Source organism: Plectropomus leopardus, chromosome 21, assembly GCF_008729295.1.
Source record: "Plectropomus leopardus isolate mb chromosome 21, YSFRI_Pleo_2.0, whole genome shotgun sequence".
Classification (NCBI taxonomy): domain Eukaryota; kingdom Metazoa; phylum Chordata; class Actinopteri; order Perciformes; family Serranidae; genus Plectropomus; species Plectropomus leopardus.
In genome coordinates, this window is record NC_056483.1 from 2,445,209 (window position 1) to 2,471,623 (window position 26,415).

At 39.3% G+C, this 26,415-nt stretch overlaps 1 protein-coding gene across 2 annotated transcripts in view; it reads left to right on the top strand.

Moving 5' to 3' along the window:
* cdh10a (cadherin 10, type 2a (T2-cadherin)) overlaps positions 1-25,893 on the top strand; it is a 34,695-nt gene extending 8,802 nt beyond the window's left edge. For both annotated transcript variants that reach the window (XM_042510197.1, XM_042510196.1), the window contains exons 2-11: positions 8,307-8,601; positions 10,972-11,091; positions 14,666-14,833; positions 14,925-15,106; positions 16,549-16,802; positions 17,812-17,948; positions 18,101-18,222; positions 19,041-19,149; positions 20,121-20,372; positions 24,939-25,893. In XM_042510197.1, coding sequence (XP_042366131.1) covers positions 8,319-8,601; positions 10,972-11,091; positions 14,666-14,833; positions 14,925-15,106; positions 16,549-16,802; positions 17,812-17,948; positions 18,101-18,222; positions 19,041-19,149; positions 20,121-20,372; positions 24,939-25,429 — 2,118 coding nt within the window. In that variant the 5' untranslated portion in view covers positions 8,307-8,318 and the 3' untranslated portion in view covers positions 25,430-25,893. The remainder of the gene's footprint in view (positions 1-8,306; positions 8,602-10,971; positions 11,092-14,665; positions 14,834-14,924; positions 15,107-16,548; positions 16,803-17,811; positions 17,949-18,100; positions 18,223-19,040; positions 19,150-20,120; positions 20,373-24,938) is intronic.
* The last annotated feature ends 522 nt before the right edge of the window (positions 25,894-26,415 follow it).

Sequence of the window (26,415 nt, forward strand, 5' to 3'; positions counted from 1 at the left end):
CAGTCTCAGATGTCACAAAAGTCCTTTGAGAGCAAATTCAACAACTACAGCTCTTGCAAGTCACTTTTCTCCTATGAATCACAAAAAAATGAGAGTTTCGGGACAATGCTCCTCCTCTCCACCCACCCAGATCAGAGAGGTTCTTGTCAGCTCACCCATGCTAGCACTATAAAGACAGGTGTGATGGGGAACGCTACAGTTATCAACTCGAGGGAGGGAAATGAGGTGACTGTCGACAGCCAATTTTCTCAGAGGAAGCTGGCTTTCATCACACACCTCATTCTCCGGAGTAAACAAGTGTCTTGTGCAAGGTTGAGTAGGGTAGATATGACAACTTCTTTTGCAGAAACCATCATCCTGATGTGGTGAAGAGAAAGGATCGGCGAAAAATAAATGGAATATGGTGAGAAGGAGGAGGAAGAAGAAAACATATCAATCAAGAAGGCCAATGAAATTCACCTTGTTGTGTTATGTGATGAAGCAGCAAAGCAAGTGCTAACTATAAATGGGGCCATCCCTTGATATGTCAGTGAGTTGTGCGATGTGGCGTTCGCTCTCGACTCTTTGATGCTCTCTGGCACCCAACTTCTGCGGCATGACAGAAATCACATTCACCAGTTCCCCACTCTGCCTGTGTCCAATATCATTCACTATTAAACTGTCAGAAAAACACGCGGCTGTAATAAATTACTGAGGGGGAAAAATAGGGCAGACACATACAGCCATTCTGCTTTACAGAAGGAGCTGCGGCGATCCGTATCACTAATTCAATCAGTTTAACTTTGGAGTTTTAGATAGAGAGACAGACTGTGATGGCGCCACAGACAGATATACAGAGAACAAGCTAAATGATAGATGCATGGATAGAGAAAAAGTTATAGGAGGAGTAGATAGAAAATAAGCAGCACTGCAAAAAACATTAAATCAACAATGAATTATTCAGTGCCTATTTGGACAATAGAGTGCTGCAGTAATGAGTCCTAAAACCCAGACATGACCTGCATTTCAAGTTGAGTTATGTTAGCTTTTTTGAACGAGTTTTTGGTTAGCTGCCCGAAATAAGGACTGTGGTTAACATAATCTTGAGAGATTTTTATATTTTTTTTCTTTGTCATAAAATTCGTCAGAAATTATCCCACTCATAAAATGTTAAGATTTTACTTGCCTTAACTGGCTTGATGAGACTACAGAGTGTCACTACTGTTAAAATTTACATGGTGCTCATTTGTGAAGACTACCTTCCTGAACTAAATTTCTGTTTGCCACTGAGCCTTGTTTTCTGTAAAAACCCCAAAATCCCCTTAATAAGGGAACCAGGGCAAAATTAACCTCTGGGTTATAATCCCTGCAGCACCCAGTTGGTTAATCAAGCAAAAGTACCACAAGTTTTCTAGGTCCAGCTTCTCATTTGCTGTGTATATTTGTCATAAGATTTAAGACATTACCATGGCCTCTGAGAAATTGTAAATGACATTTATTACAACATTTCAGTAAACTGAGAAAAGAGTGAGTGGATTAATCAATAATGAAAATCTTTATTTGCAGTCCTGAAAAACAAGTTCAAAGATGGATGGATAAATTGGAAAACACGTTGATAGATAGCTATTCAAGTTGAAGTGACGATTCAATTATTTAGTAAGTAAATCCAAAGGAAATTAATCCACTATTTTGATGATTCAATTATTGTTTGGTGAATTTTTCAAGCTAATAGGTCAAGTTTTACCTGGCGTCATTTAGGCTTGGGCTTTATCACAGTATTACCGTATACCGGGGTATTTAGAAACCCCAAAGCTATGTTTTTAAACACCATCATGAATACTAATGCTCCTCTTCCTATTAAACTAATTGTATATAGTGCACAGCATGCACCACCAGAGCTCAGTCTCCAGTCTCTGCTGGTGGAACAGGCAACTGAGCTGAAAGAAACTGTGACACCTACTGGCGGAGGGAGAAGTTACAGGACTGTAAACAACCGACAGCCAGCAGGCAGAAAGAGACACTGTGGGGTATGATAGCATGTTTTTAACATCTAACTTGGGAATTATTCAACCAAACCAGAGCTGGTAATTGTTGGAACAGTAGACATACTAACTAGATTACTAGTAAGAGTAAGTGTGTTTTATAAGGAGTTAACAAGGCAATTGAGCCTTGTGTTTCTCTGTTTAATAAGAAAACAGGCATGAGAATATTACATTTCTTAACATTTTGTGGGTTTGTACTGTGTATTCATTAGTCTGAAAGGCTAAAAGTAAGTAGCGCCCTCGCCATCAGAGTAAGGGTGGGGGCGCACAATTATATTGTTATATACTATAAACTCCAGTAAATTTCAGGAAGATATAAAACGTATGAAATACTACAAATACTCCTCAGCCTAGCTCCAGTTTTTAAAAGTGTTAAAATATGCTAACTGCTGTCAGTGAATATCATTGTAAATTTAGGGTCTCTGGGTTGTGGGCTAGAGCTCCAACTTAATTTCTATTGTTAATTAATCTGTTCTTTTTCTGCCCTATTAATCGATTACTTGTTTCATCTATAAAATGTTAGAAAATAGTAAAAAAAAAAATGTGGATCAGCGTTTCCTAAAGTCCAAGATGACCTCCAAAAACGCCTCGGTTTGTGAATAACCTAAAGATATTCACTTTACTGTCATGGAGGAGTAACAAAACCAGAAGAAAAAAGGAATCATATTTAAGAGGCTGGAATCATTTATAGTTTCACCTCTATCGCGGACTGCTGGTCAGAAAAAAAAATGCTCCGGGAAATGATTAAAGACCTTTTTTTTTTTCTTTTTTGTGAAATCTTGAACACAACGAAAAGTAATTGATAGTTGCAGCTATAAAAGACAGAGCAATATGGACAAAACAGTGGCTGGATAATGGCAATAGCAGAGAGAAAGACAAATAACAGAGGTAGAGAGAGAATGAAACAGGGAGAGAGATGAAGAACCAAGACCAAATGCAAAATCACTTTCATGCCCAGCACAAAGCCATCAGAGCCTCGATGGTCCTCCTCATAAAGATCATTTAATGGCCTTTGCAGAGCTCTGTGGGAAACCTTGTTTATTTCACATTCAATCAAAGCTCTCCAATCAACCCACACACACTCAGTGACTGTCACTCGAGGTTGATTTCTTGATTACGCCAATCAAATCCGATGTAAAGAAACAGCCACACTCTCGTATAGCTCGGCTTTTTTTTTTTTTAAAGTGAAAAAGAAGCAGTGCAACACTGCAACTTCAACATATAATAAATGCAGCTCATAAGGCTTATCAAGGTGTTCAAAAGACACGCTGCTTTGAAGCTCACACACTGAGTGGTGCTGACGGATGCCTCACAGAATGATAAGGAAAATAACTGCATTAGTTAATGTAAGGTTTGGTACACTTACTCAGTGGTAATTGTCAACACTGAAAAAGAGGAGTGTGTTTTATGATTGCAAAAATACTATGCAGTGGCTGCGTGCGTATCAAGCGTAAAACCCTCAAATCTCATTTTAACTGACTTTCACGGGGCCATTAATGAGTGTGAGCACTCACTGTGTGCAGCTGTGGTGCCCTACTTCTTAAGCAGGGCTGTGGAGTGTGAACACTTGCAATGCTGAGCAATAAGACCACAAACTTTGGATTCTGGAGCATTTGAGTGGCGTGTTTGAAGTGAACTAAATCCTATTAAACTCCTGGTACACTCGCATTGTCTTGGAAAAAAAAAATGCTGCTCTAAATTAAAATATTCAAGGTAGCTCACTTTGTTGTGGTAATATTATACCAATAAGTATCCTTGAGATTTTACAAGGCCTTGTTCAATACATTTCTGCATGAATTTTGCAGAACTTTGGAAACTACAAGGCACACAAGAGATACTGAAAGCTGTAACTTTAACCTGCACAATATACATTATAGTACAGTGTTTCAATGGTAAATCATTTCCGCCTATGTCTTAAGAGACAGAGGGAAAAAGGGAGGAAGAGTAATTATTCTGTATCCATCCTGCACTCTATTTTGCTATCTCCTCTTTGCAGCAACGAGCCATGCTTACCAGAGACCTGACAAGAATTGCCAATGATTTTGCCGCTTTACTGACAATTCCTCAGTGTTTGTGCAAGGCGATTTAACTCATCAAGGCTCTCTTCTGTGCTTCTGTTGTAAGGCCTTGAAAACGCCGTGTTTGTGCTACAAGGCCTTGAAAGGAGAGCCACTAAATCTCTGCAAATATAGTGCGGAAGTGCTAACATTTGATTTTGTTAAGGTTGTGTGGAAAAAAAACACTTTGTGTCACACTTTGTCAACAGTATCAATGCCATTTTTTTCTTAGCTGTAAAAGACATAATAGATTTATAACACGTGGTGGATGCAGAGTTGAGCGCACTTTGACTGGAAGAACTCCCCTAGGTATGTCAATAAAAATCAATTTTACTTGGTTTCCACACATCAAGTGCTTGCATTAACTATATCACTTTTATGGGGCATCCCTGCACAAATCAAAGCTTAAATCTCCATGATGCTGGCTGATGTAGATTTACAGGAGCACTATTATTTTTAGGTGGAATGCTACCTCATTATAACTCGCCACAGCATCGCTTACTTCTGCAAAAAAAAAACATCCTTATTTGCACTACCACCACTCAGGAAGAAACTTACTATATGGCCATAGGGAGAAGATTTGTTTACCCATATGATTAGGAAGCTGACATCATGCAGACATCTAATAATTAGCAAAAGTGCATGAGGTAAGGGCTTGAATACCCCCGCGTAGACGAGGGGAAATATGTAAAATGCATACCACGAGGTTCTGCAAACACTGTAAAATTCCTATTATCCTGTAGACAGCTTGGCTGCATAGGGTGCAGGCTCCTTTGATGGCTCATTGTTTGTTGTTCTTGCCTCTCAAGTTCCTTTTTTTTTTCAGGATTAACAACCAAGACTGAAAATATGGTAATAATCAGATGAAAACTACTGAAGAATACAATCAAAAGATGTGCTAAGAAAAATGCATTTCCTGTGGTTTGACTGGAATTGTATTGGCCTAATTATCACCATGAAAGCATAGAGGTGTGTTTGAATGGTAACAGTGCTGAAAACCAGTAATGATATATGCTCTAATATTCAGCACTGCTTAGTGTCCTAATGTGTCATGAAGTCAATGCACAGTACCGTTATGAGGATAATGCATTTCAAAGGGGAGAAAAGGTGTCCGTGGCACTATTCAAGGTTTTTTCTCTGTGAGTAAATGCACATACCACAGATATGAATCCCTTTTTGAATGCAAAAATTCTTTCACACAGATCCTTTCTCACCAAAATTAGCCTGTCATTCATAGTCAGTAGCAGTGGCAGCCTTCACCTCTATAACATGCCATAGATCCTCGCTTCTCTGGTGTACAGCTCAGGCGAGAATTCATATTCATAAACAATGAAAAGAGTCCCAGTACACAGATATATGTGAAAACACAAGCTGATATGTATTCATCTTTAATAGACTTTGGATAATGGAGTTCATCTGCATGGAATATTTTCAAACGTAACGCCAAATACCGCACATACTGTTTATTTGAATTTGACAGCATCTTGGGTTTTTTCTTTTTTAACAAGCGTCCCCATAATTTCTGCCTTAGAATAGCTAGCAATACGTTTCTGATTTCCATTCAAAGCTGTACTGTTGACATCACTCTCCCATCTGCGGTGAATTAAAAAAAAAAAGTTTCCTCACAGCATGCAGACATTAATATTAATAAGTTGGTGACGTACACTCTGTGTCCCTAACTACTTGTCATTTAAAATGCGAACCCATGAGATAGAGCTCTAAATATATCTGCTGACAGATTCCAGTACAGTAATGAGCTTGAACCAAGTGTCTGTCACAGTATGCCGCCATTACTTCTCCACGACACTTGGAGCAGCTTCAAGGTGATGGATAGGTCAGAGGTGACTAATTTTAGCAATTGTTGCTGTAGGTTAGGTTTTCATCATTTTTCAAAGGCACAATTTGGAAGAAAAATCTAAGACTAATTTGATGTGAACTAATGGAGTGTGTCACACTTGACACTGCGGGTGCCAAGGCGATGTTCTGTTCTGAGACTGAAACGGTTACATTCCTCTGCGGGTTTGTGCTGTTATTTCACTGTTCACAAGAGGGTCAAAGTTTTCATACACCTAGACGACGGTGTAAATGTAGTCGAGGTCCCTTTGGCTGTAAACTGTATATTCAATTTATTTATTCCCAAGGAGACTGTGGTGTGCTGTTTATTTACTGCATGCTCTGTAAATGAACCAAAGGATGTGAAATACAAACTAACCTATGTGTTGAGATACAGCCACAACTCGTGCAGTGAAGAAGAAACTTTATGACGGAAAAAAAAATAGCGCAGCATCCCTAAGGAAGACATGTTGTACTGTTTATTCATTGCTTGTTTGGTAAATTAACTAAAGGATGCAGAATACAATCTTATACAAACTTACCTAAGTGTCAAGATACAACCACAATTCAAAGAAGGCAAGAAAAACAAAACAAAACAAAATTTAAAAAACACTAACACCCACAAACATCTGCTTTTGTTTTTAGTGGGAAAAGGTTATAATCTACATTCATTTCCGAGCAACACATTCTCATTCCTAACTCGTCAAATACCAGGGGTGGAAATCACCGCAGCCGCCACCATAAAATATCATTACAATACTTAAGTCAATATAACATAATTGCAGTTTGAAATGTGTTGCAATATGATAAATATTAAGATAAAATATATTGTGATTTATCTTCTTTTTTAAACTGAAAATTATGTCCTCAAAGGAAAACTTCTGTTTTATTTAATAAGATAAGGTTTTTGGTTTGTTCATCTTACTTCAGTCATTTTTATTTGAGCTACATGTATACAGTGATCTGATAAAGCAGATGATTTTATTATTCTAGTCGGCTGACAAAAATTTAACTTGTATTTGTAATACTGATAATTTATTCAATGGAAATAAATCTATATTTGGCGTCCGTGTAACGATATCATATCGCCACAGAAAAATATCATAATACTACGCTGTATCGATTTCACCCTCCCCTATCGGTTCGTGGCCTGTCACAGTACGCTACAAATAACAGTCGATTTGGGTTTCACACAGGACACAAACAGCATGTTCCCGGTTAAAAATCCAGAGTCTGTTTGACCCATCCACCACCACTCCCGCCCACTCAATGTTGACTTTCTGCTCTATAGACGTCGGTAGATGAGTGAACCATCAACAAAATCTGCCCCCTTGGGTGTCTCATACCGCCACTTAATGATGCCTCTGTGTGTGTGTGTGTGTGTGTGTGTGTGTGTGTGTGTGTGTCTCTGATACCGAGTGGTCACTGATCAAGTCAGTATCAAACAAGTTGGAGGATAGACCAGACAGTGCCAGGACAAATGACTTTGCAGTTATCATGGGTATTTTTCACCATCGCTCCAAATTAATCAGCAGCAAGTTTGAAAGAGAGACTGAATAAGTAACAGATATGAAGAAAAAGTAACCCCTGTAACATTTTCACTGACCTCAATGCTGATATCTACTATAATTCACCATTTTCTGGCGCATTATTGTCATCGAACATGACACACCAGTAACAGAAAACAAACAATCAAGCAAAAAAACAAACAAAAAAGGCATACTCATCTAACTACAATGGAAAAGGACTTTACCTATTTTTAGCTGGTTTTCCCACATTTAAAAAGAACAGTGCTAATTTTGGTGGAAAAATGCTAGAGGCAAATGACGACAGTAAAAGTTAAAAGTTCACAAAAGTTACCTCTCACTGGTGCCTGTCATAGTTTTCAATTTTAAAAAAAAGAAAAGAAAGAAAGAGAGAACTGGCAAGCAGGGCATAAAGCTAAAATTGGAGATATGCAGAGAAAGCACATTTCTCTCAGTAACCCCTAAAGACCAATGATCCATGGGTATACTCTGACATGTTCAGATCCATTGTATCACATTTAAATTTATTTTATTTTATCTGGCTGAATGTGTCACCATGCAAACATAAAATAAACTGTCACCTTATTTCACAAAAAGACTTGTAAGATGTTAACAACAATGGGGACAATTCTTTTGGTATGATGTGCAGAGGTGTTCAATGGCATTGATTAGGACTTGTGAATATCCTGAAAAACTCTCTTTTCTCAGTGGAATTTGACTTTTAACAGCTATGAGCTGTTGCCAATGTTTACACAAAATGTTGATGGTGTATTTTTTTGTCATTCATTTGTAGAAGCAACCAATTCAACATTACTATACTTATACAAATTTGGCTGTTTATGTATAAAATGTGTTTTTTTAATTTACAGCTGCACTCCAACATGGACAAAGGGGACGGCAACGTGAAGTACATCCTGACTGGAGACGGGGCAGGCACCCTGTTCCTGATCGATGAGAAATCTGGGGATATTCATGCCACCAAGAGGCTGGACAGGGAAGAGAAAGCTATGTACACACTCAACGCAAAGGTCCTGGACAGGAACACCAACGCAGAGCTGGAGCCTGACACTGAGTTCAATATAAAAATCCACGACATCAACGACAACGAGCCAAAGTTTGCAAAGGAAATCTACTTCGCCAGTGTCCCTGAGATGTCTGAAGTGGGTAAGTTATGTTTTTTTTTTCTTTTAGAGATGGATGGATATGTCTATCATTTTCTGACCATAGCTTCTTCAATGTTAGGATTCATTGCCTTTCTGTTTAATGTCTTATCAAGTAGTTTTCTTGTTGCCTAAACCTACAGTAATTTCGGTGACAATACCTATGAACCTTTCCCATGAACACATATGTTCATTTCGAAAAGACAATGTAGCATGTAATGAGCGGAAACTGACACACTGTCCTTGAGAGTCCCAAACTGACACCAGAGGGGTGTTTAGAGCATCATACATTAAAGCGCAGGGCCACAGACCGAGCTGCTGTGTTTGAGTTGAGAGTGAGTACACGATGTTAGTAATATGCAATTTGAAGAAGTCACCTTTGGCTCTAAAAATATCATATCGGAGATTCATTTTTTTTTTGTGTCTTTTTCTTGTTATTTCAATGGATGAAGTAATTAATCAAGAAAATAACCAGCAGATAAACCTTCAGGTTAAATAATCATTGGTTGCAGCCGTACTTCATTAGTTTACTTAAATGTGCGGAACCATATAATGAATTGAATGTTGTGTTTTCAGGCAATGGAAAAAAACAAACAAACACACAAAAAAGAACACTAACAGTGTTGTTCATCAGTCAGCTCGGCTGGCCTATTGTGCCGCTGTACTCAGTTCTTCAAAGTTATTTACTTGTTTTGTGTTTATTTGTTTGGTCAGGCTCATTGGGCATTCATAACAAGTAATGCCATTTGCCATTTTTAATAGGCAATGGAAATATTGAAAGTTTAGATTGTCACAGTCTTTCAAATTAAGGATTTGCTCCATTGCGCTCCACTTCATTCCATTCAAGTCGTATAAATAAACCGATTGGCATGAATATAAACAAAGCTTATGAAAATAATGCATGCAACTTGAAATCAATCTTCAATTATGCGACCACAAATTAATACACAGGAGCAATCAAGGGCAAATCAAAACCCAATTGCCAATATGACAAACAACAATGCCCTGTTTGGAATTCATCATGCACCGTTCTTAGATTTCTCGGCTGCATGGATAGCGACAAAAGGTGGGTCAGGGTCACCACCGCTCGTCTGCGGACTGATAAACTGCCTTATATGTTCAGACCGAACACACTGGTTAATCAAGCCAGCCAGCCATGAAAAATCAGCAGCTCCCTTTTATGCTATCAGTGCTGGGACTAAGTGGGACAGATGTTCAAGGGTTCATTAGTATGCACGGAGACAGTCAGACCCAGAGAGGACACGGCAGAGGTCTCCTGAATGCCAAGGACAGTATTTGCAATGTGGCGTTATTGAAACGCTTGGGTGGATTACGCCAGACTTAATATGGAAGTGACTCAATGACAAGATATCTGAGAGGAACTGAGCTCTTTCTAAGCATAAATATGTATTAATTCTATCAGGTTTACTTATTTAACACATAATTTACTCATATTCTGGCGCCTATCACTTGTTGCGGAGGCTCAAGTGTGTATAGGGTCCCTGTGGTTGAATTTTAGTGATATGATACTGCAGGTGATACAGTTTTATTGCCAAATAACACTTTCAACACCAGTTGCTGGATGTAATGCCAGCTGGAAATAAGAAATAGTGTCCCCGAGCACAGTAAATATATTCCAGCTCCTCAGTAGAAGCTTGTCAGTATTTATCTCATGGCGCCACACCTTTGGCACTGACAACCGAGGTCAGACACAAATGCATCAGTAATATGGCCTTGCAAAGCTAAGTGTTTCATTACATTAATTAATGACACATCTAGAGATCTTTAGCCCGGAGACGGTGCAAGAAACATGTAATTATTTGTCCGAAGGCTGAGCTAAAAGTTTGATTTATCGGACTCTGTGATATATATCAACTAAGGAGAGAGACATCTTTACTTCCAAGTCTTGATGACGTAGAACCTTTCAGTCTCACTGACATTTAAGAAACCCATCTACTGGGACATCAGGGTTTAATCAGAGCAGTAATTTTAACTGTGGTGCCAGAAGAGAGCCAGCGAGAGTCTGCAAGCCTATCACTTTTGTTCCACACTTTTGCCAGCTGGAGCAACTACCTTGTTTTTCCCTTAAAGAAGGGAAGAAATTACTACCACTGTTCATGATTGATTTTACTCAGACATCAACGCCTTTTAGTCCCCAAAGTGTTATTTGACAGGAAATTAGAGATTAGTCAGTAAAACTTAGCTGAAAAGTAGTCATTGAAGCATATTCTCTCCAGAAAAATAGAAAGAAAATGAAAATTAAAATGAAAATTAAAAGAAAACATAAAAAACATATGTTGAAACAGTTGCTTGATCACACCGTGCAGTATCACCGCTTTGGCATTCAAAATGACTTTGCATGTTCTTTTCACAGGTACATCTGTTGTCACCGTAACTGCCAACGATGCTGACGATCAAACATACGGGAACAGTGCCAAGCTTGTATATAGCATTCTACAGGGACAACCGTACTTCTCTGTGGATTCTGAGAACGGTAAGCCGAACCCAGCAGGAGCTCTTGGATGCAGTTTCTAATGTTATGCAAGTCTGTAAACAGATCTTTTCGCACTGCGAAATGTTTCTGAGAAACAAAGTAGCAGAAGAAAAATTCAGCTGCTCTTCAGTGCTACTGATCCTAAAAAACTCAAGATTTTACTACAATTAACTTGTGAATTTTCTTTAGGAACAACAGCATGACTAGTTTTGACTGAACTGTCAAATTTGGAAAAAAAATAGTTCATTTCTAATACGTGTTTGTGTTGAATCTTTCAACTATTCAGTTTAATTTGAAAATCTAAAATGGGTTGCACCAGCTGATTATCAATCCTTCCTACGTTTCTGCACAAAGTTCATTGTAACTATGAGCTAGTTTCAAACTAACAAGGTCTTTAATAAGGTTGCACAAGTTAAACGTGACGTCTTTGCTTGTAAAGGTTTTCTTAATTTCTAAATCATCTGCTAAATTACGTAAATGGCAGCATCCAATTCAGCCCAGTCACCCCCAGACGAAACATACCACGCCAGCATTTTCGCCCAGGACATGGCTATGTATTCTGCGGGGACAGCGCCACAAAAAGCGGTTGTTTTTTACAAGGAAATCAGTACACTTTTGGATGGCATTGTGCCACCAAAGCCATAAATTTTAGCCCAAATGTGCTCTTCTCCTAAATATAACCAAGTGATTTTGGTGCCTAACCCTATCAACATGTTAACCACAGCATTGAAATGTAAATTTTCAATGTAGCCACAACTTAATAACATAAAAATATAACGCATCTGTGGTTTGCAGAGACATACAATGCCAAAATATTTTCTTGCCATTGGGTTGTCCAATCAGAAAATATTTGATAACCTTAACAAGGTTGTCAATTGCATCATCATGTTGGAGCAAATATCCATCATAATGTCAAATAACATTTTCAACTGACAAACATTTACAAGTATAACCTGGCAATTGGCTTTCAAAGATAGTTGAAAGTGGTTTTTGGAAGTGAGACCACTACAACTTAAGTAGCAAACTGCCACATAATAGACACCTCTTGGGAAAAAAATGTTAATGCCCTAACTGATTTGGATACATTTTTTATTTGAAAATTGTACTGAAAGAATCATGTTACTTACAGAAGCATAAATCACATCCGTTATGTTAACTGTTGGAGGTATAGGTTTCAGCAGCTATGCTGTGGCTGTGATCTCTAATGTGACATTAAGGCTGGCGGCCCCTGATATTTAAGGGTGAAAAACTGCAAGCATCAGAGGAAAAAAAATTAACACACGTTGGAAGTCATGATATTATTAAGTATTGTGAAGGAAAAATATATATCTACTCGACTCCAGGTCCAAGTTCAATAACAGACTCGCCAGCAGAAGCAAGCCTGAGAAATGGCAAATGATAACTGCAGCCATTAATATCAAAGGATTCAAGTAAGGGAAGTGCGAGTGGTGAGAAGAAAAGGAGTGAGCCCAAAAGCCAGGCCACGAATGACTTCCCCACATCAAAACACTTTACAACTAAAGGTGGTCCCAAACTAGAGCTGGGCCCGTATTCATCACTGGTCCTGAGTATGATCGGAGAGATATCACCTGCGGTTAAAGGTATCGACTTTGGTGCGGTAAGGGGATTGAGAGACCAGTCATCATGCTCTAAAGACCTTCACCCAACCAACCGCCAGCAACCCGGCCCTGCAGCCAGTCTCCGAGTCTGTCAATCAGCCATCGTGTCTGTAATCCAGTCATATGAATAGTCAAATTGCTAGCCCACAAGATAATCCTTCCGTGGGTGAGCAGGCTTATACGAGCACCTCCACAGACCTCAAATATCAGCTGCTCCTCAGGCAGTCACACATCCTGTGAGGAGAGGAGCCTTAATGGAGGACATTGAGACCCTGAGGTGCCGGCTTTATAAGGCAGAGCAAAGTTAAGAGGAGACTCTGAAATAACCAGCTGGAAAAGAAAGAAACGAGCTCGAGAAAAACCTCGAAAACACAAAACTACAAGAGGAACCAAAGCATTAAAGTGTTTAACAGTGAAAGTAAATTGCAACATATTTTTGTGCCTATTGAAAATGTTGATTAAATGAAGACTAAATTCTTCAACTGTATCTGTTTGATTTATTGCAGCTTTATGCAGGATGTGTGTTTATTATGTATGTTTGTATTTCTGCTACATTTTGTTCACAAAAGCAGTGAAATTAAGTTGCTACATCAGCTAATTTAGAATTGCAGACTTGAATGTGCATTTTTTAAAATTTACTGCAGCAGATAAATTGGTTTGGTTACTACGCAGTCGTTACATCTAGTTGTTGCTGGGTTAAATATGAAGTAACAACTAGGGCTGTCAGCGTTGACACATTAATCGTGACAATTAAGGTCCGTAATTAATACGTTAATTTCTAAAATTGGATTAATCGCTGGCCAACGTTCTCGTCTTTAAGAGACTGTACTAGGATTCACAAATTTGTCCCAATAATTGTCCAGATTGCTCGTGTTTTCACCATGTGTGAAGGAGTTACGTGACATCTGGCTGTAAATTTTGTTGTGGAGGACAACAAAAAACCACAAACAATATCCAGTTTGCCGTCAACCGTCTCCCTGATTCCATGTAAATGTAAAATAAATTTCAGCTTTGTGAACCTTTATGTCATTGCAAGACCAAGTTTGAACTAAAAAAAGGTGGTGCAACTTGCTCCAGCAACATTATTGCTTTTCAAGTAGACTGTGGTATTATGATTGAAATTTTTTCTTTGTACTTCCTGTATTACAAACATCTTATCAATGAACCATGTGTTGCATCTGTGACTCATAAAAGCTTAAAAGGCAAAGCTGGTTTAAGTCATTATTTGCATTATTAATTTGCAGAATGCTGAAAATAAGATTTAAGTAAATTACATTTTAGTAAGTGTCCTTATTTGCCATCCAACCAAGAGGTACAAGAAATAATCTGTGTCATCTGGGGGCGTTCGGTACAGAGCACATAGCTCTGTGACATTGTTAGCTGGAAGCTGAGGGAAACAGATAGCCTTGCTCTGTCAAAGGCCCATTCTAAGAACTGCAAACTGTCTTATTTACAAGTTGGATGTGTTCCTCTAACATGGAGAAAAGAGAAAGAACAATGTGGTTTAACACACAGCGTAGGCAGTGACCAGAAAACAGCCAGGCTCCATTTGCAGCACCACAGAAGTCATCTTTAAATGAAATGCCTTTGTGGTTTGACACCCTGAGTCCTGCGCGTGGTTGGGTTCAAAGTCCTGTGCTTTGTAGGCGCATCCACCCCGACCACCTCCTACGACTGGCATGCAGAACATAAATGTAGCACTTGTGACACTAGAAAAGCGTTGCCAGGGAACATAATCTAGGCAGCAATTACATTTTCCCCTCAAAACGTAATTGGCAAACCAAATTAGTAGTATATAAATGCAATTTTCTCGGAGACATGGTTGAGCACAGGGATGGAATTGATCTTAATCTGAGCTCATTTTCAGTAAGGCAGCAAATACATTTTCCAAAATGAAGTTTTCCTTTAAATTGGCTACGGTGGTGGAAAGAATGTTTCTTTATTTCTCTCTCCAGGCACTATCAAGACAGCCCTGCCAGGCATGGACAGAGAAGTGAAAGAAAACTACCAGGTTGTGATCCAGGCCAAGGACATGGCTGGACAGATGGGTGGACTTTCAGGGACAACTACAGTCAGCATCACACTCTCGGATGTGAACGACAGTCCGCCACGCTTTGCTAACCGTAAGAGGCCTTGTTTGTTTTAGTCACCAAGAAAATACATTTCTTAAACATGCACAGGCGCCTAATAAATTTAATTCCCTGTCATGTATAGATTCCTTCCGTGTGACTGCCGTGGAGTCTACAGAGATCGGAGGTGCCATTGGACGTATCAAGGCCGATGATCCAGATATTGGACGCAATGCAGAGATGGAGTACAGTATCGTCGGGAGTCACGACATATTCAAAATTACCACTGACCAAACCACACAAGAGGGAGTCATCGCAATCAAAGAGGTTACTTATTTTTGTCCCTATTTTCCCTTTCCTGTCATGTGCTTTACAGTCTTCTTTCATGCACTTCAGTGCTTCATGATTTTGAAGTCCACAAACAGCCTCAAACACAGCCACTCTGAACAGTCACGTAACTATTGCTTGATCGATAACTGCTGTGCAATCAGACAAAGCGCTTTTGACAAGTGACATGTTTTCCCACAGCTGCAATGAATAGCCTTCAAGAAATGCTGTAGAGTTTCCAGGAAAGCGTTGAAATGAAACACATTTAATTAAGACGTTATGTAATGCCACGTTTGTGAAAAAATAAATAAAAATAATAAAGACTTTAAAACTTGAGACAAAATACAGACAATTCAGATGTCAATCCATTATAACAACCCCATCTCCAGAACAAGTGCAGGCATTGTTCTTTTCTGCAAATCTTAGACAGGTTACATGTGTACGCTATAATGTAGCTCAAACGTTCAAACATCATTTCTATGTTTCAACAATGCTACGATTAACGTGCCATTAGGTTTTGACACAAATCACACTTGGTTATGTTCAGGAACAGTTCATGTTTTTTTGCTAAAATTACCATCTTATGGTGGCACAATCCTAGCTGGTAATTCAGGGAAGTATCAGGAAGAAAATAAAGACGTGCCGCCCAGGGCGTCCCATACTGTGTGTTGGTGTCTGACAATATTGGGTCAATGACCAAGCGTCGGTATTTGATTAGTTAAGAGTGAGATCAGGTTGGCCAATGACAAAGTCAGCTCATATACTCGCTCAGTTTGGAAATGTTGATTTGATAAATGAAACATACAAAAGCAGTGGTCTGTGGTCTGCAGAAATGTACAATGCCAATATTTTCTTCTGGTGACTGGCATGCTTATACAATTAAGATACTCTTTTTAATTAAGTACATATGCTATTTTTTCAATGAAATACCAGCCCAGGCCCCTGTTTTCCAAACCTGCTATCATTACTTCCTTTAGTTTAATTCATTAACCTTTAGGAGTTTCTCTTAACGCTTTGGAATATGTTTTAATTTGAACCCAATTTGAGCTGTCTTTTTTATCTCGTCTGTATGTGCATTTAACTTCAATGAAAGGACAGAGTGGGACAGTCTCTGATTAGAAAAAGCCCCGTGATAGCATTTATTCATGTAAGAGAGACATATGGCAGAATTTATTTTTGAACCGTAGTGTAAAATCAGATACCCTAAGCCTGTGAAATGAATAATATAAAGCAGTCTTTTGCTCAAAACTCTTTTTTAGTTTATCCCCTGAGATCTTAAAGATCAGTATTCCACACTTGGATTTGTAACTTAGAATTTGGAGCATGAATAAGATAAAGGCAGACAAATGAAATGCAATGAATTGCCCATCAAAAATCCTGGAGGCGGACTGTTTTGTATGGAAAAGTCCACAGCTTGACTTCTGATGCTCTTTCATCTCCAGGCGCTGGATTACGAAAGTAAGCGGGACTATGAGTTCAGAGTGGAGGTGAAAAACACCTACTTAGACGCAAGGTTCATCCACGGTTTGCAATTCAAAGACTACGCCACGGTCAAGGTAACCGTGGAGGATGTGGATGAGCCGCCCGTCTTCACCAGGAACCCTTACATCATCGAGGTGCATGAGGACACGGCTGCTGGCAGCTTCGTTGGCGTGGTGTCGGCCAGGGACCCCGATGCTGACAACAAGCCAGTCAAGTACGCGCTACGACACAGTGAAAAGTGCTCAGACCTAATGCAGTGCCAGCCTGTAAGACCGTATGCCAAATCCCTTCCCTACCCTTTCACAACAAATTAATTCTCTTTGGGAATTAAGATCTCACTATTTAGTAAACTAAAAAATGAATCAATGAGCTGTAGAGCAAAGATTTCCCCAAACAAGCAAGTGGATTCGACACTTTGCTGTGATAATTTGATCAAAACGCATTGTTCCAGCTTTAATTATACTAGTATAAAATCAATAAGAAAACAAACACATGGTGCAAACGCAAAGTCTCCTCTTATTATTATTTTTTTTTAGCAGGATGATGAAAATGTCCACTTGGCTAAATCTAATCCATCAGCTAAACCATGTGTCAGTGCAGAGGAGGGGGAGGAAAGGATATTATTCACAGGTCCCCCCTGGTTATTTCCCAGTGGAAGGTGGCGGCGGCCTTGTGAAGTGAATACAGACACTGTTTATTTCCCAGAATTATGTAAGCCCTCTGTGGCACCGCACAAAGTCAAAGTGAAAGAGCCTAATTTGCTGTATCGATTCCACACAGCTCAGTACTGCCATTGAACACATATGGCGCCTGCCCGTCTCTGACAAAGAGATATGCCATTCTCGGCCCATGCCACATGGTGTATTGTGTTGCATTATTCAATTTTCAGTGAAATATGAAAGTTGACTATGACAAATGAGCAGGCACGAGGAGGGATGTATCATCTTTTGACAAAGGAGAGCAGGGAATATATTTTCTTTTGGCAATAACGAGTGATGTATTGTGTAAAAACACCTTTTTTATGAAGTAAAGCGGGACTTTGGTGTGTTTGGTGAAGAAAGATCTGTTCAGGCACAGAAAAAGATCATAACTGCACTTGCATTTTATGAGCAATATTACAGGTATTCAAATGCTGTGGAGACAAACAATGTGCTATCTTCACAGGTGATGGATGCTATTTGTATTGGTCTTAACAATAACATGTTGGTGTGTTTCTCTTTCAGATACTCTATTGATCGGCATACAGATCTCGAGAGGCTGTTCAGTATTGATTCTGTGAACGGCACCATCACAACACTGAAAGCTCTGGACAGAGAAATGTCCAAATGGCACAACATCTCTGTGGTGGCCACTGAAATAAGTAATTGCTGTTTGGATTTCTAAAATATATATATATATTTTTTTTGGGTGCAATTCCTTATATATGACCTTAAAAAATTCAGCTAAAGTCCATCTTTAATTCCCATTTCTACAAAGACATGCTGGTTTTTATTTTGAATCTATATTTTTCAGATAACCCACGTCAGACAACTCGAGTGCCTGTGTTCATCAAGGTGTTGGATGTCAATGACAACGCCCCTGAGTTTGCAATGTCCTACGACACATTTGTCTGTGAGAATGTCAAAGCAGGACAGGTGCTTAAAATTCACGATTATGATAGAAAAATATGTTTCACTAATGTTATCATTTTAGTTAAGGTTCACATTTATTATAAGCTGTGTCACAGTAACACAATGTTTTTTTAAATACATAACTACTGAGACTGTTACTCCAATTTAATTGCAGACAAAACATTGGCTCTATGTTCCTGAAACCACCGATTTGTTTAATTTATGTTATTTTGAAGGGGATGCACTGATATACCAAAACCATTTAGTTGTGGTTAGGAAAAGATCGTGTTTGGGTATAAACAACACGGTTTTGGTGTCACAACCCCAGATAGAGAAGCTGTCGATATTCAGGTAAAAAAAAGAAAAAAAGTTCCCCTCGCATATTCTTGTCGATAAAACGCAGTTGTATCATGGTAAAAAATAACTTTTCATGGCACTATTCTGGCTGGATACATGTTAATTTCTAGGTAAATCAACCACTTTTTGTGGCACTATCCCAGCTAGAAATTTAGCAATTTCTAGATAAAAACAAGATTTTTTTGTGGTTTCTTACAAGCTGGAAACATATTGAGTTTTGAGAGACAGCAAATCCCTAAATTATCCAAACGCTCCATGCTAATTGCAGATTAGTGTACAATATATCTGACTGGCCACCGTTAACGCTCAGTGAATGCTGTTATTTAACAACAGTCTTGGCAATAAAGTTTAATGCATGAAAATGTATATGTTTCAAATGTTTTTAAAAAAAGTACAGATAATTGCTTTGCTCTATGACATGAGTTTATATTAAGAAGAAGAAGCGCTCAAGTGTTTTCTCATATTCTTTTTTCTCATCTTTGCAGCTGATTCAAACAATAAGTGCTGTGGACACAGATGAACCTCTTGTTGGACACAAGTTTGTCTTTAGCATAAGCGCCACCAACCCGAACTTCACAATTGTTGACAGGGAAGGTAAGATATACATTTTTGCATTTTACCAATAAACCAAACAATTGTATGTTCAGGCAAAAGGTTACAATTTTAAAAGGGGAACAAAATTCAAAATTTTCACATATTTAATTCCTATGCTCAATCATAGTCCAAAAATATCAGTGGACACGAAGAGTTCTATTAAAAAACTAGGATGCTAAAATTGAAATTTGTGATTTGTGATGCTAGCCTTTTGATTGGCTTTGTCAAACGAATGCCCTTCCCTGAAAAGCCTCTAATGCTCAGGGTTCTTAAGCAAAATATGATTAACTGAAGAGCCATTGTGAAATTAGGCTTCAGTCAGTCATCCCGTATTTATCCTGCATTGTGTTACAGACAGATTTTGGTTTCTCATTCATACAATAACAATATGCTCATGAGAAAAAGCGGTAATGCTCTCTGAGCTCCTTGGGGGGAGTGAAACGTAGAGGTCAATCAGCAAGCTTGCAGTAACAGATTGGGCATCTTCAGATGCTTGATTGGTATATTTCCTTTCTATCTAGCTTCAATATGGCTATCATAGTTTTAGAATAGATTTCGAGCAAAATGAAAAGATGGCATCAGATTCTCAAAGTGACTGGAAATTCCCCTCTAAGTGGATTTTTACAAACAAACTTTGGACTTTAATTAGTTTTGCAAGAAAGTGTGGTCATGCATAACACTACGCTTATGTCCTGTTAGAATGCAGACTACTGTATGATTACTAATTAAGCTATGTTTGCTGACAAACTGTATATTCTTAAAAAAAGGCTGAATAACACAGGTTGCTACCAATATGCAAACTTTAATTACTATTTAGACGCCTTTACTCATGCAACCTGCATTTCTAAATGGTCCTGCAAAGTTATTCTGAGGTGTCTGTCATAGGATAAAAAGGAAATAAAAAAATTGCAATTGTTTCCTCTACGACCGAAACATCGCATCCCTGACAACCCATTTGCATCTTTCCACAGATAACACCGCCAATATCCTGACACGGAGGGGAGGTTTCAGCCGGCGTGAGATGAGCATGTACTTCCTGCCTGTAGTGATCTCAGACAACGACTACCCCATACAAAGCAGCACCAGCACACTGGTAGTGCGTGTGTGTGCTTGTGACAGCCGTGGAAACATGCAGTCCTGTAACCCCGAGGTCCTGCCCTTCTCAGATGGTCTCACAACTGGAGCTCTGGTGGCCATACTGCTGTGTGTCATCATTCTCCTCAGTAAGTCCCCTCGTGTATGCATGTGTGTGTGTGTGTGCATGTGTGTGATTTGAACCCTTGTGATGTTTGTTGCTTTGTTCCGCTGTGTCTGCAACTGCTGCTTGTAGCAGCAAACTCAGTTCTTTTATTCAAGTCGATTTCATTGATATTGCCCAGAATCAAAATCACAAATTGGCCTCACAGGCTTTAAAATCTATACAACAAACAACTTTATCCTCAGACTCTCAAATAACTCTTTGCTACACCCGACGCCTGGCAAACCCTGTTGCTATGCATGTTAAGCTTTCCATTTTGGCATAACACATATGCAATTTACAATAATAACGGTGGCAGATTTTGAAATGTGTAAAGCAGACATCTCGTTTCTAGCCAGCCACTGTTGATTTTGCTGGCTCTAATGACATTGATTTAGTTGAAAACTCCACGACCAATGGACTTTTTAAAGTTTCCGGCTCAGTGTTTTTAAAAAAAAAAAGGAATCTGTAAAAGGGTCTCGAGCATCCATCAGTGACTGGAACTAAAGCTACATGTTTAATGCCAATAAAAAAATGAAAGCATCCTTACCAGTCGATGGCCGATGTAGAGGACACATTAATGAGAATGAATCATATGAATGAATCATTTACTGTAACACCATTACAAATAAACATGCAACCCAGTTTGAAAGATTACTATTAAAAAGATGTAAGATTTAAGCTTTATTATAAGTGTACTAAGTCTCATTTAGATTGTCTTGATTGGAAATTTACTGTCCGGGATGATGTTGCCAATTCCAGTAATGTAGGTATGTTAAATTTAGTTGTCAATATCAATACCAGTGAAATTCCATGATTCTCAATACTTAAAATTACTTAGATGAGATTTTGTGTGTGGGGGAGCATATTAATATGTTGCATACAGTATATTAACAAAATCCTACAGCAATTGTTAACTTGCTGACTTGACACCAAAGTCTCTGTTCTTTTGACACTTTTACTGCAATGTCAACCATGTCACTTTTGTTGTGACAGAACATTATTTCAAGCAGGGATCTACCTGACCTTGATGTGACAACAATGTATGTAGCGCTTAAGCTCTGCAGAAACATTCATCTGTACATCCCACACACATACATGTCTATATCTTGGAAGGATAAGACCTAAACAAAGGATCATAATGATGACTTTCCCAAAGCAAACACCGTTTTTTTTATGCTCTTTTTTCTAATGCTGTTGAGGTTTTTGTTTTCCATGGAGTGAACACATGAGAAAAAGGAAGCATGTATAATTAGCAGTCCAGACAGGCATTACTTTCATTGCTCTATGCTGCTGCTACTTCAAGATGCTAAATTCAATAACACAGCCCAGAGCGAGCTGCTTTGCTCAGCCTGTGCCCACATGGAAGGCAAAATAAATAGTTAATATCTCTACCATAACACGGTCCATCATTACAAACAGGACATCGATTGAAAGCTGTCCCAACTCACTGCAATCAATAAAATGTTACGGAAAATATGCATTTCTGCCAGCACTGTGGCCAGCACCAGCTTAGCATCTTAATGTATTAAAACCATTTTTGTGACATTAAATGCTTGCTAACAATGGTTGATTCAAAGACAAGGAGCCCTTGAACGGTACTAAATTAGAGTATTAGAAATAATGCAATAGGATGAATCAGTCTACTTCACAATGACCCACAACACCCAAATGGCAAAGTAAGTCATTCGTCAGTTCCTTCCAAAAAGACCCATGTGGCCGTTCGACATATGACTCATACTCACATTCAACAATACCTGGTTAAGCTTAGAGAAAGATCTTAATCAAAAGAAAACTGCATTGACTTTTGGTAGTTGCCATCTTCAAACATTTTACACCAAACAGTGCATTTCTAATAGCATACTATTTTTACTTTCAATATGTACCACAAGTGCCTTTACAAAGTATGCTCTGTTGCATGGAGTATGCATCCAGCTGGGACATACCAATTCATCATATCAATGGGCCTTGAACTTTGACTGTTTTGCCCGTATATCCATCACAGTCAATGGCGCCAAATTTAAATTAAGAAGTAAAAAGATTTTTGTGATTTTTGTGATATATTGGTTACTACTTCACAATACCATAACCAGGTATTTTAGCACTCAAAATACCAGGTATTGTAGAAATAAAAAATACAAGGTGTTTTAGCACTCAAAATACCTGGTTAAGCTCAGAGAAAGATCTACGTCATCCTTAAAAGAAAACTGCATTAACTTTTGGTAGACGCAAATGGCTGTGTTCTGAATAGCATCCTATTATTTTTTTACTTTCAGTGCATACTACAGCTGCACTTACAAAGTCCATGCCCTCTCTTGCATGTAGTATGTTTACAATGGGGATGTACCAATTTGTTATATCATTGCGCATTGAACTTTGACCGTCTCGTCAGTATATCTGTTGCAGTCCGTAGCACCAACTTGGAAATAAAAGGTATGTGATTTGAAATGCTCCCGCTATCACCTCATGCGATACAACAAAATGCCATTCACTGTGTTTACCAGAGGCCAACTCGGCTCTTGTTACTTTCCAATGCGTATCTTTTTAACTTCTAAGTCATACCTGCATACACTGTGGTTATGTATTGACTGATCATAGACATTGTGACGTCTACTCCAAGGGGCATACTGTAAAATACGATCTAATGCAGTAAAAAAATCCTAGTATTCCTGGTATACTAAATCTTTTTTCTGGCATACTAACAAATACGGTAGTATGGGTTTTGGAACGTACTGCTTTGTCCCAGGGCTCTACAAGAAGTCATGCCACAGTACCTCCACCTCTGCTTCTGAGCGAGGACAGTCATTATTCACTTGACCACAGGAGGTTACTTGTCAAGAAAACATTAAAATAAGCCATTAAAGGCATTCCAACAAACAACCGATGCTGCTGGTAGCAAGGACACTGCAGTAATATTTAAAATTTCTGTCACCTGCTGCAAAGAGCTTCAGGAGGTTTTGTTAAGGTCCTTTTAGCATGTAGGCAATCATTAGTAATTAAAGCAGGTCTAATCAAAGACAGGTTACTTTGCATATTTTGTTAAACACAGCAGTTCATCCTCAGAAAATAGCACTGTGGTTCTAAGCTCCATTCATTAGCAAGTAAATCCACTTCACAAAACTGTCGGTGTGTTTCCCTGGTTGGTTGCATGCTACTTCCTGACATCCTAAAGCACCACTTCAGCCCTCCTCGTGATCTAATGCAGTATGTAACAGCATACAGGGCACAGCAGCAACAGTGCCTATCATTTTACCCAGCAAAAAGCAGAAATGCGGAGTGCTTATGGTCAAGGGCGTATCAATAAATAATGGGTTTCAACTGTCATTGAACTTTACCTCGCTTGGCCAAGCACAGTGCTTGATAGGAGCGTTTATGACTCACTAGACATTGTGACGGTAGAATTCCTTGCACATTGTTAAGGGCAATTAACAGTTTCAACAAAACTGCCCTCACGAATGTGTGCATGCACGTGTGTGTGTGTGTGTGTGTGTGTGTGTGTGTGTGTGTGCGCTGCTCTGCATATGAGCCTGTAACCTTTTTTTCCATGTGTTAAATCTGGACACCCTTTCCTCCTGTCATGATTTCTTTTTTTGGAGTGCGCTATTTGATCTGCACCCTGACTAAACCGGCGATACAAGCAAATTAGAATTGACCAGCTTCTCTTCCATCTGCTTGTTTCTACTCCAAATTTTAAATTCAGAGTCTGGCAGTGGGCAGATCTTCTCACACATATCGAGCGTACTGAAGGTTAAACTCCATGCTCTCCTCTTGAGCAAAATATCATGACATCTGCTCATTATCTGACGCTTTTCGCGCTTGAACCCCCCTGACAGACTGTCTCATTCACCTCTGCTTGACTCTGACAGGCAGGCGCTGAGCTGGAACCGCTCTCCCTATCTGGTCCTTCTCTTGCAGCCCTCTGCACCGTCTAAAATTGTGGCACCAGTCAGTCACAAATGTTCGTGAAGAACCGTATAAACAGCCACCTCCACCCACGTACGACCCATATCGAAGGCGTTGTAATTAACACCCAGGTGGGAGGCAAGTAGACAACTAGAGTACCTGCTGGTAGGACAAAAAGGGAAAGGAAGGAGATGGAAAGGAGCACAGGTGAAGCAGGATGCTTGTCCTAAATGAGAGATTGCCTCCTCTTTTTCTCAAGAATTATGGGTTTATTTAAAAACTTGCTACCGCACAGTGCCGCTCTCTGGAAACATGCTCACTCTGCAATCTCCGATTGTCTTTTACCGCTGAAAAGGAATGAAGGAGATGATAGATACGAGGCCGTGCGCTGGAGAGAAAATCTAACCACCGTGCATTTTATACAGTGAATGTGTCGTTCAAGGAGAAAAGAAAGAAAAAGCTTTTTCACTGAATCTTTAATAATAGGAGGTGAATGCCTGAGGCAGTGTTGGGGATTTATCACTGGTAGCAAATGTGTCTCCCCTCTGCGCTTCTGCTCCCCTGTGCTCTTTAATGCATGACACATGTTAGGAGGCACACATCTTATGCTGAGCTTTCTGTCTCTGTGTTTCCCACTGTTTTTGTGTAGTGATCGTGGTGCTGTTTGCTGCCCTGAGGAGACAGAGGAAGAAGGAGCCTCTGATCATCTCCAAAGAGGATGTCAGAGACAACGTTGTCAGCTACAACGATGAAGGGGGTGGAGAGGAGGACACTCAGGCCTTTGATATCGGCACGCTGCGCAACCCAGAGGTGATGGATGCTAACAAGCTACGCAGGGACATCATACCCGAAATGCTGTTTCCCTTTCGGAGGACATCACCTATAAAGGATAACACGGATGTCAGAGACTTCATTAACGGGAGGCTTCAGGAGAACGATTCAGATCCGACAGCGCCGCCTTACGACTCCCTGGCCACGTATGCTTACGAAGGCAGCGGGTCGCTGGCAGAATCCCTCAGCTCGCTGGAGTCTGCGGCCACTGAGGGGGACCATGATTACGATTACCTCGGCAACTGGGGGCCGCAATTTAAAAAGTTGGCGGAGATGTACATAGGAAAGAGCCCCGATAGAGAGACCTAGACAGCGCTTTGACGGTCTCTCGTTTTTCAATCCCATTTTTTTTCTGTCTGTTTATCTAGCTAGCTAGCCAGACAGCTATTTGTCTAGTTAGCTAGCCAGCCAGTTGACTGTCTGTCGCCTATCTATCCAGCTATCTATCTGTTTATCTGTCTAGTTTGCTAGCTAGCTCGCTAGTTGACTAGTAGTCTTTTTGATTCTCATACACACACACATTCACACACGCACAAAAACACACAAGAAAATTCCCACAGTCCACGCGTGGATGCTGAAATGGATATTAAGACTTGAACTGAGTTGAATTTTCTCATTAATGGAGATACAGTATAATTATCTTACTGTTTTTGGTCATAATCAGTAAAGATGCCTTTGAATTTTAGGATATTTTGTGAACAATGGTGTGGACAATGTGTTTTGTAATCGACCTGAGCGATAGTAGTATTGTATACTATCAATGTTTAATGGCACTGGACCGGGTTTCGGGCGGGTGTAGGGGAAGGAGTCGAGTGGTTTTTCCAGCCACCTCCATTAAATACTGTATATGTACAAAGTGTTTTTAATGATGGACATCCTATATACTATTTGCTATCTTTGTTTGACAAGCAATGTTCATGTGAGTGGTTGGTGCAGTTGATTTGTCAAACTGTGAATTCATTCCATCATATAGGTGTAATATGTAATGGAAAGTGTATGTTGTAGGAAAAAGTGTCATACACTGACAGTTCATGCCGTTTGAATGCTGAGTCATATTGTTTTATATTTATATTTTTATACTTATTTTCTTAATAAAATGATGTAAAAAAAAAAAGGGCAGCTATAGTTTCAGTCCATTGCCTGCTTTTGTGGTCACTGAAAGGGTTAATTAAGAGCATACTTTTCCTGAAGACAAGAAAGTATTCAAATGTCACCCAGTGTGCATTTTGCAAAAACTGTTTCACCTATTATAAATATGAATAGAGCTGTGCTTCATTAAAACAGTCATAGAAGTC